Genomic DNA, 11,249 nt, shown 5'->3' with positions numbered 1-11,249 from the left:
TATCCTGCTGGGATAGTTGTGCAGTTTGGAAAAAAAAATAAGTAGCAATGCAGCAATTTCAATAAAGAAAAATGCCAAACGCTAAAGCTGAAGACTTAAGTGGAGCTTTTATATCTCCTGTACGCTGTCCATCCTCGATCTCTCTTTCAGCCGATAAGTGTACTATATTATAACTGTCACCTGCATAAAGGTTGACCATAGAGGATGTTCTCTAAAAAGCATCTGTCTAAAGAGATTTGGGGGGGGTCTTTAATCCTACTTTAAGGCAAATACGTACATTTTTAGAATCGGGATAGTTTATGTTCTAAGAAATAATTATTATGGGTGATCTGATTCTTTCCTTCTTTATGTTGGGCACGAATGAAGACTAATCAACAACAATTGTGAACATGATGAAAGGCATCTCCGCCCACTCATCTTTTAGCCAATGTGTTCTGTGCGGTTGTTTCAACAAGAAACTTTGGACAAAGATGGAGGGGAAAGTAAAAAGTGAACTGGTAGTCGTGTCAACTCCGGTTAATTCACCGAATTTAGGGCCCATTTCCACCACAACGACAGTAGCGAATACGACCCAGGGAGTTCCGCACTCTGCTTCAAGCTCTGCTTCAACTCAATTTGCACACCTGCCGGGGTTCGATTTTAGCACCGTGCGACCGCCATTCCCAAGCCCGGGAGGCAACGGGTCAAACCTGGGTCACGGATCGGTGACAGTTCAGTCGTTGTTACAGCAGCAAGCTCACCTTTTGCAGCTGCAGCAAGCGCATCAACTTCATGAATTACAGCAACAACAACAACAACAGCAACGGCACGTCACCGTCGGGCCTGAATTACCGAGTCCTGGGGGCCCGAGTCAACATGGTCAGGTTCCTCCCCCACATATTGGGTATCCAGGAATGCAAGGTCACGCAGGTAAAGAGGGAAAAATAACATCCAACCATACTTGCAGTTTTGCCATTCATGTGCAGTTGAGTGCTTTTACTTTTTCACATCAATTTTTTTTTCTCATCTTAAACCTAATATCCTGCTTATAATTATAAAATGTATAACTTTTTGTCTTCCAAACATTCTAAACTACTTTGGCGGTGTTTGGTCATGTTGGTAGTCTCTGGAAGTTTTTTATGTAGGCGGCTAGGCCAACACACTACACATGCTAAAAGGTTCGGTTTATATAAATGTTTTATAGATTAAGTTTTTTTTGTTGGTTGTTTACTTTTATTTTGTCTCACTGGATCTTCAGCACTTTTCAATTAAGATTTTGCCCATAGTTTTGGATTATTTCACACTATGGGGACTTGGATCATGATGCGATACATTCTACATAGTGAAGAGTAATAAATACATGTACATGTGGGCCTACTGGAAATTGGAATTGTGATGTTTACGAGAACTGCGCTTACCAAATGTGGAATGCATTTTTCTTGAGTCCCCACATTTTTAGAACCTTCTTATCAATCCATCCCACCTTCACAGTCGCTAATATGCTTCCGATGCCCTCGGCTCACCAGCTAACTCTAGCCAGCCAACTAGCGCGGCTCCGTCCAGGAATGATGCCAGGACTCGGGGGACAAGACCTAGCTGGGCCAGGTGCCAGTCTAGCTGCAGCCGCTGCTGCAGCCAGCTTGGGCCTGCCGTTTGGCTTACCTCACCCCCACGGTCTTCCATTGCCAACCCTCGGGCTTGGCCTACAAGGAATGGCACCTAACCCAGATAGGCAAGGGATCATGGCTGGCTTTGGAATAACAACGCAACAGCAGCAGGTAGTGAGTGCTGGGACTGATATTGAACATTCAATCACTGAAAGGCATGATGTTCCTCATGTGGACTTTTGAATTAAAGATTTCCATATAGCAAATATATTGCCGACATTGTGTTGGCTTATTCAGGAACACACAAGGTTTCTCATCTCTGAAAAACTATTGAGAGAAAATACCTATCAGAATGGTTGGTCCAAAAAAAAAATGAAAAGGACTGCTCAAGAAAATTACTATCAAAAATGAAATACTCATAGTATGACAGAAATAAGTTTTCATCCAAAAAAGGGAATGCCAGAACTGCCAGATGCCTGCAGTAACAATACTGTTTGTAGGTAATCTGAAATACGTGTAGGATTAACTTCTCTCTCAGAGCAACTAATTTAATTTTGTCTCACCAAATTAAGACACCAAACTCTATCACATGACATGTATTTGTTTCATCACTGTATGTACCTGCTTTGCACTGTGGCTTCATCGATGAGAAATCATGGAGCTAGCATGACTGAGACTTTGTTCAGATTTCTTGGCTATGGCTAGATATGACTGCCAATGGAAGCTGCTGGCAAGACATAGCCCAAATACCTCAGTAGGTGGAACACTGGTACAGTAATCCAACGGTTGCAGGGTCACATCTGTTTGTCAGTCAATTGTCTTGGCTCAACCCAAGTTTGTGTTGTCATGCCAACAGACACAAGCCAACTCCAGCAATTTCCCATCCACCTTCCCATCCATTCCACCGCCGCTCCTGTCACCAGACTATCCAACAGACATGATACAACCAGATGCCTTTGGATCACTTGGTATCATTCCTGTGGCTGCCAACCCAACAGGTCAATGTAGCCAAGGGTCAGTACAAACCGTTTTATGTGACTGGATCTCACAAAAGTCTTAAATGCCATTTTCAGTGACCACAAGTATCACTGAGTTTGGCATATTGATAAAACTGGCCCGATTGATTTACATTATTCAAGATCCTTTTCCAAACTTTAACATTAAAACTTGCCCTGGTTCCGCCAGCAATTTTGTAGAAAAAAAGCAAACCACCTTTGAGGAAGCTGTAATGACGAAAGAATCTCAGATTAATTGAATTTTTGTTTAAATATTTTTTTCCTACAGAGACATGACAGGGTCAGATTGTAGTGACCGATCAGGAATGACCTGGCTTGATGCTGCCCAGGTAGGAATAATGTCACTTCTATGCCCAAGTAGGAATATGCCACTGTCTTACTCAGTCATGAGTGGTTAACATTAACAGTCAGTGGACACCAAGAAATTATGCAGAAAACAGCGATGTTTGAAAAGTACCAACTCTTCTGGTTTGTTGTAGTGAGTTGAAAGGACAAGATTAACCAGATGCTAAGCATTTCATTCGCATGACGTATCAATGAATACGGTGTCTGCTGATGTTGGCTGAGCTGTATAACTGCAGTACCATCGGGCAAACAAAACTGAGTTAAAAATCAATGGTGCATCTTCACTGTCAGTCTGTACCTAACTCCTGCCATGGTGGCAACATTTAGCTTTGCTTCACATTTTGACTGTTTTGCCCTCCATACATTCGTCTGGTAGGTCATTTTAGAAGAGGCTGGATGCCCTCTGCACATCAAGGACATCAAGCAGCGTATTTTAGACCGAGGTCTGGTCCAGTCTAATGCCAAGTCTTCTCTTGAAGCAGTCCTGTACCGAGACACACAACGAGGCAGTCGGCGATTCAAACGTGTCGAGGGACAAAATGGTGTCTTCCGAATAATGGTACCCACTTTACAGCCAACAATTTTGAAAATGTGGTATTAAGTCCATGTTCATATTGACAAAGTGCCCACATAAGGCTGTTCTGTGGCAGTAGGAGAGTGCCCTCTATAGTTCATGCCAGGACTCATTATGACAAAGATCCAGCCTTTGAGCTTCTAATAAATTCTGGCTTTATGTTTGTCTTCAGTGCAATTCTGACCGTACAGTCAGTTCCAATCATTTTTTCTTGAATCCAATAAAATATTCCTTGTCCTCATATTTACCAACTCGGCGTTTCAATGGAGTTGTCTCAGCTCAGGGGAATAAAATCATGCAAAATAAAAGCTGGAAATGAACAAAGTTAACAAAGCCCAGATCTTGAAAATGCCCCCCTGCTCAGTGCATCCAGTCCTTGATAGGCCTGCAAATTTTCAAGCAATTAATGGGTCCCTCTTCAACTAGTTCAACTACACATTTGATTTAATCAACAATAACAAAGAAGCAAGTGATCTGTCTTTAAAAATTTCTGGGGCTATTTTCTTTACAAATCTTGCCATCAATTTGCACCTTTTAACTACAACTTGACTTGGTGTTCGCCCCTCATTCTTTGCTTGAGATTGAGATATTTGGTTTACAAAGTGTTTGGTCTTATTTCCCATTATCTGAAAAGAAACAATTGTTTTCATGAAGTAGTCTCTAATTAATCAAACAGAAAAATGTAAACAAACAGTCAGCACATCAGTTATTACTTTTGAATAATATTCAGAGGTCTAGTCTCTGATGCTCAGGTTTAGGTGCACAAGATCTATTTACAATACAACCTGTCGATGCTAATGCTTTAGAAAAAAACCTGATTACCTTTTGTTTATTGGAATTTTCACGAAAATGAGAACTTTCTTTCCCTGCAGACAGCAGAGGACAGAGTGAGGAAACGCAGTAAGCCAGTTCACAGCACATCACGCAAACGAGTCACATCAACAGCCAAGGACACAGAGGCTCTACAGTCACTGCTCTACAAGGCTAAATACCGCAAACTGCGCAAACTCATCAAACTGATGATATTTGTAAGTAAGCCCTGTGCAAATCATTCAGAACTTCACTTTGTTAGGCAGTGTCAAATACTTAAATTCAGGCTAAAATATCTGCGATGAACAAATCACCAACAGGTATTTTCTGAATGGATTTTAAAACTCGGTGTCTGTGTTGAGGATTTCTCAAGCTGAGAGTATGTCAAAACATTTGAGAATGTGTCTCCAATGTTGGAATTTTATTCACTATTTATGAACACAGTGTGTTATTGAACATTGTGATTTCCAGCCTGAAGGGACAGCATGTTTTCCCAGTTTCTTAGTTGTCTTATGGTTGTGTTTTTTAACTGTACTTCATATTCAAAATTTTCAAGGAAAATGCCGCACTCAACGATGAAGTGTGCCGCATTGAGCAGAAAGTTGAGCGAGCCCAACAAGAGCGATTTTTCCTCCTTCAACGTGTCCTTCACTATCGCGAAATCTGTGACATCCCGCCCTCTGCCTCCAAAGCCACGCCCTCCTCCAGGCGACTGGTATCCAGGCGTCATGGGACCGGTGAAGATGGCGATGGGCATCTGTCATCGCTGGGATCATTGAACAAACGTGAAAAAGCCGATAAAGCCAACAAAACCAAGAGAAAACACAAAAAACCCAAAAAGACAGAAAAAGGTAAAAATGGATTGTTAACATGTCATATTGTCAGGATGGCCCTGATCATTAGTAATTGCTGTATAAATGTGTCTTCTTATTTTAACCCATTATCTCCCAGAATTGAATTTTCCTTCTTTCCCGACCTCAATCAGGAGCTATGTGGAAACGAAAGCGAGACAATCCCTATAAAACTTTCCTTCAAATTTAACATGTGAAGATAAGATAACGGCAAATCTCTAGATTTCCATCCTTGTGTTATGATGTGTAGCTCCAAATTATGGATAAAAAGTCATGTCACCTTTTTCGCCATTTTAAACTTATGAAAATTATTTTTCAAAGTGTAATTCTGGTTAAATAGGTAACTTCCACTTTTAGAGTGTTTAATAGATAAAGCAGATTTGGGGACATGTGATCCAAATGATTATCTCATGAATAGAGTTAACTGTATTATTAAATCAAGAGTTGTTTTAGGAAGACTGTGCAAACACGGGGAAGTGGTTGTCATATAATATTTGAAAATACAGCCACAATAATTGTCTTTACTTTACGGCGTCCTGTAAGTAGAATTTGATGTTGTCTTTTTGCAGAAATGTCTCGTTTCCCCTCAAAAGCAGAAAGGGCTTGAAGGTTTTATTGTTTATTTATTGTGTCTGTGTGCAGAAAAACCAAGAAAGGATGCTGTGAGGTCAAAAACCAAGAGGTCATCGGGCATGTCAACTAAGCGCCTTGTGCAGCAGATACCATTAGATTCTACAGGTAGCAATTTTCAGTCACAAAATCTGCCCTGTGATCACCTTCAAGACCTGCTTTGGGAAGTTTTAGTTAAAATGTACAAATTATCAAAGATTTTTCATGACTTTTGTAAATTCTTTGGAAAATGCCACTCAGATACAGATAGTTTATGATTGGAAATTAATGGCCCACTTTGTTGTTAATCACTGAGATATTATTATTATTATTATTTATTTCTGGTAATGACACCGAGGATTTCTCAAAAGTGCCCTAGGCACTGTAGCTCGCAAGCTTGAAGAAACCTGTAGAGAGGAGACAATAAGAAGCCGGGTTTAGAGGTGGGAGGAAAACCCCAGAGGAATATTCTGGGTAAAACCCTCGGAATCAGGTAGGGACTGAAAACCCAATCCACATGTGGACCGAGCCAGGATTTGAACCCGGACCGCAGAGGTGACAGGCGAGGAAAGAACCACTGCGCCAACCTGACTCCCCTAAACAACTGAAGTCTGCCATTCACATCCCAGTCACTTAACCTGCATCTGTGACTAAAGCCATCCACAGCCAGTTGATTCAGAATAGACCCTAGCCCCTGATTGTGGCTTACAAGGTGCCCTCTACAGATCATGTACAGACCCATTCACATCTGGACCCAATATTCACAGATAGAGCAAAGAAGCTTGGAACCCAGTGACAAGGATAAAACAATACACGGCATGTTTTGCTTTTACATGTAACTTGTTTTAGTTAAGCCCATCGCCAGAAGTATTGCCTCGGAAACTATTATCTATAATAATCTTGACTTAGCATGTCTCCTTCTTTAGCAGCTTTATGAAATTGGCGTCCTGACTTCTTTTCTTCACAGGCAGGCCAGTTTTCCCTATCAAACTGAGTAGCCTGACTGTCCACAGCCTGGGTCAGATTGTAACTGACCGTTCAGGCTATCATGATGAGCACTGCATCTATCCGTCTGGATTCTGCAGCAGTCGGACTTACACCAGCGCCAAAGATCCCAACGTTTTGTGTCTCTACACCTGCAAAGTCCTGGACGCAGGTCAAAAACCAAGGGTAAGGAAATCTCACAGTCAAATTTGACTAGAGGAACATGCCATCTTACATTTTTCAGTGAACTGGGTAAATATACATATATATGGGACAATTCTAAGAAGTAAACTAGCAACATTCCTTTTTCAACCTCATGAATATTCATATTTGGTAAAAAGTATGTGTAATTCACCGGTCATCCTTTGTGGTAAAAGTATATTGGTATTTTAAATAACCGTTAACTTTTATTTTACCAGGAAAATTATTCACTCTACACCACTTAAAAGGTTTGAAAATGTGTCTATATGTCATTCTCTTATTGTTGAATTGGTGTCATTTAATAGTCGTAAGTTGATGCCTCTCAAGCACTAAATTTCTCGTGTGGACCTATCAGAAAATGTAGTCCACTTTGTGAAGGTGGCAGAGGCCTCATGTAGACTCCAGAAGTCCTCATTAGGTTACTGTGTATGAAATACAGTTGTAGAGGACCTTGTGGGTTAGGGTCATTGCAAAGTGGAGGGGAGCATTTCATGAAATCAGGTAAAGTTATTCACAGTGTAACATTAGTTACCAGCTTTTGTTAAAGCCACCAAAACAGCAACGTCCACATAAGGTATTATGTGAACTGAAATTTACAGTAAGTCAGAATTACACAGGATGAAAGAGATAACTGCTATGTACAGGATAAAGAACGGTGTTTGCTTGTTACAAATACATGGGCACATGCCAATGGTAGCCTGGAAAGTCCATTTCAGACACGGCTAACACCCATCTGTGTTGTATGGTCATATTGAATGCCTGTACTTGATTTGTGTGTTTGTGTTTCTTTACTCAGTTTGAGATTGTTGCAGAAGATGAACCAGACCATCCGTTTGTAGGTTCATCACCAACGGAATGTCACAACAACCTGCTGGATGAAATCAATACCTATGGGTGAGTTGATATTGAATTCATCAATACCTATGGGTGAGTTGATATTGAATTCATCAATACCTATGGGTGAGTTGATATTGAATTCATCAATACCTATGGGTGAGTTGATATTGAATTCATCAATACCTATGGGTGAGTTGATATTGAATTCATCAATACCTAGGGGTGAGTTGATATTGAATTCATCAATACCTAGGGGTGAGTTGATATTGAATTCATCAATACCTAGGGGTGAGTTGATATTGAATTCATCAATACCTAGGGGTGAGTTGATATTGAATTCATCAATACCTAGGGGTGAGTTGATATTGAATTCACACTGTTTAGGAATGCACACAATTTTAGTTGGGAACAACACACGTACACTATTTTAACTTGTTGGTTCAACTTCACAAAGGTTACGCTCTGCATAGGTCTGTGACTGACATGAGCACTTTGTTATGGAACCATCAGGGGGCCAATGATCCACTGAATGCATTATGAGAGCACCCACATGAAGTATGATATCTGTATGGAGGTCTGTTGTGGCATAGCATCTGTGCAGTCGTTTTAGGTTGTGTAAATTGTGCCGAATTGGAAACGGATGACTTTTGTTGCTAATCAAGTTCGCTGTAAGGTTAAAGGGCAAATTTGCAGCTTTGATCTTGGGAAATGTAAAACTTAATTGACTGTGAGAGACTTCAAGATTCGCCACTCCATTCCAACAAAGAAACAACGAAAACTTTTTTCCAAATGGCAGGTGTAGCTACCTGTAATTGATCAAAGTTTATTGACTGTAGTAATATTACAAGGACGAGTCACTGTAAAGCTGTGATCATTTTGTTGCACAGCTAAGCAACTTGTCATGAAATTGCCCAGCTATGCTTGCATTGTGTGAAGTTACACCAAGCCTCATTAAATCCCCGGCTGGGGTCACGTTCCTGTCCTTGAAAGTCCTTCTCTTTCCTTTCTGTTCTTAAAGCGGTAAAGAGATTGAGAATGCCAAAGGTAAAGGCACGGATTTCTTCGGCCTAACGCACCCAACCATCCAGAACCTGATTCAGAGCTCACCAGGTGCACGGAAATGCCTCAAGTATAAATGGATGAAGTTCACCACGACAAGGTCACCACTTGACCACAGGGTCGAAGGTCAAGCCAAGCACAAGGCTAGAGACCCTGGAAAAAAGAATCGTCGGGAAGGAAGCAGTAGTGTGAAGAAGCATGATCAATCAAGTAAGGAGATCTTTCCATGACAAATTGCTGAAAATACTTAATTGATGTTCTGTATTTTCACTGCACTGAATGAGCCTTTTGCGAGTTAAATTTGAATAAAATCTGGTACACCGAGTTCTTTAAATTCACGTGAACATAACAATTGGAATTCTCCATACTAAAGCCTTGTGATTCGGGGCAAGCTTTTCCTTAGTTACGTACAAGACGCCTTGCAACAATACACTGTTCTCAATGGAAAAGAAGGGCACAAAGGAACCAGTCCATTCCAGAGATGGTGGTCGCTAAGCAAAAGCTTATGAGGTATACTAACAGTGTCTTTAGTCTGGGGAATTCAAATTGTTACATTTATGTGCAATCAGAGAACTCATTGTACCAGATTTTATTCAAACTTAACTTGCAAATGGCTTATTTAATCAATTTTTCATAAATACTTTAAAACGGTTTACCTTTTCCTTTTTGTCTATTTCATCAAAATTATTTATTGTACTGGCATTGTTACTGAAGAGAAGAAACCACTGTAAATATCTCAGTAGCTCTGTTTTGCAGTTTTACGTTTTTGCAGTGTTTGTGTGGTTGAAACTTTTCAGCTATCAACAGGGGGTCATCCCGTTTTTATGTGTACAAAATGTATGTTGGGAAGGATTATCAGTCTTTTTACACTTGTCACTAACTGGCATAAATTGTGAATTCCCTTTCTATGTTTTAACTTTGACATGCTCATAGAAATATTTAAATAATATGGATGTCCCCCAGAAAGATCAGGTTGATAATTGGCTCTTGATGACATTTTATTCATGTTGCCATATCTGGCATTATCCTTCCCCGGCCCACTGAGCCCAGCCCTCCTCCCCAAAAAAATTGCAAAAGAATTAGGCCTCGACCAAAAAGCGATAGAATACGTGTTCTATATTTATAAGTGCCTGAAGGAGTTTCTGATGGTAATTTCTACGTCATTACAGACACCAAGCAAGATCCAGACTCCCGTTATGTTCTTGCGTCAGCAGACCCACTCAGCCCAATGACATCATCTGGAGACAGTCTAAGCTATCAACTCACCAGCCCAGTTGACACGTTCCCGACAGAAACAAGGGCGAAGACAAAACCCAGTGAGGAATCTTCCAGTACAACACAAACTAGATCTAAACCAACCCTAACCAAGGAGGACTCAAAACTCAGTACCATGCAAACCAGATCAAAACCCACATCAGGGCCAACTAACCAAGCTAAACCGGATTCACAAACCCAAACTAAAACTAAACCAGATTTGCTAACTCAAACAAAGACTAAACCTGATTTGCCAATCCAAACCAAGACAAAACCAGATTTACCCAGCACTCGGGTTCACACCAGATCTAACTTGCCCAACCAGGTTCAAACAAGGTCCAAACCACTTCATCCTCACAGCGGAATCAAAACAGAATCCCAAGGTGATCAAATTGAGAAATCCAGTCAGTAACATTCATTAACTTCAAGTACATGTAATCAAGGTCAAGGCCCTTCAACTCTATACAGCATATGTATTCACAAGGCATGCGGTATGCTTGGACCTCACTTCGTTACCTTAACAACTGTACAGTCCCACCATTTGGTAGTCACATGACGTGTATATTTACACCCTTAGTCATTGTCTGTACATTACTGTATAATACCTGCATTCAAACTGATCATTTGTGTACCCTTTAATTGAACTAAATTAAAGGCCTTTTACATGTAAAGTTGGTTTGAAATTACCTATCCCATTTTCTCACAGTTCAATGAAAGTTATGAACCTACACAGGCGAGGGCATCGCATTCTTAGGCAAAGTGTGTCAAAATGATACAATGTGGATGTATCATGTTCAGATCTGTCAGCAGTGTAGTGATTTTGTAAGAAGCCGTTCTGCCTACAATCTCTATTCTTATATCACCAGTGCCTTTCAGTTAAATGACAAAAAGGATTTTTCTGTTGGGACTTTTTCAGAGATAATGGAACACTATGCAAGTCCCTTGTGCCATTTCTGTGGATATACAATGTAGCGTCTTTAATCTGCAAGTCTTTGATATAGGTTAGCTGTGCATTGAAGGAAATGTAACTCAACTCTCAATGTCTTTCTTATTACAAAATAAATATATATGAAAAGGGCAAAGCTGTGAATTACAATCAGTAGCATTCCCTTGGTTTTCCAGT

At 40.5% G+C, this 11,249-nt stretch overlaps 1 protein-coding gene across 1 annotated transcript; it reads left to right on the top strand.

Annotated features, from left to right (window-relative positions):
- The first annotated feature begins 437 nt into the window (after window positions 1-437).
- LOC110989353 (uncharacterized) lies at window positions 438-11,222 on the top strand. The gene is made up of 12 exons (XM_087142793.1): window positions 438-909; window positions 1,471-1,757; window positions 2,443-2,600; window positions 2,871-2,931; window positions 3,324-3,506; window positions 4,394-4,549; window positions 4,888-5,182; window positions 5,825-5,920; window positions 6,759-6,961; window positions 7,773-7,870; window positions 8,832-9,082; window positions 10,042-11,222. The coding sequence occupies exons 1-12, from the start codon at window positions 471-473 to the stop codon at window positions 10,536-10,538; spliced, it is 2,724 nt and encodes a 907-aa protein (XP_086998919.1). The 5' UTR covers window positions 438-470; the 3' UTR covers window positions 10,539-11,222.
- Window positions 11,223-11,249: the final 27 nt, after the last annotated feature.

This window comes from Acanthaster planci, linkage group LG10 (assembly GCF_054643075.1).
Source record: "Acanthaster planci isolate LZ-2023a linkage group LG10, COTS_SCS, whole genome shotgun sequence".
In the NCBI taxonomy this organism is placed as follows: Eukaryota; Metazoa; Echinodermata; class Asteroidea; order Valvatida; family Acanthasteridae; genus Acanthaster; species Acanthaster planci.
Note: the sequence above shows the minus strand (reverse complement) of the source record. Positions and strands in the feature narration are given on the sequence as shown.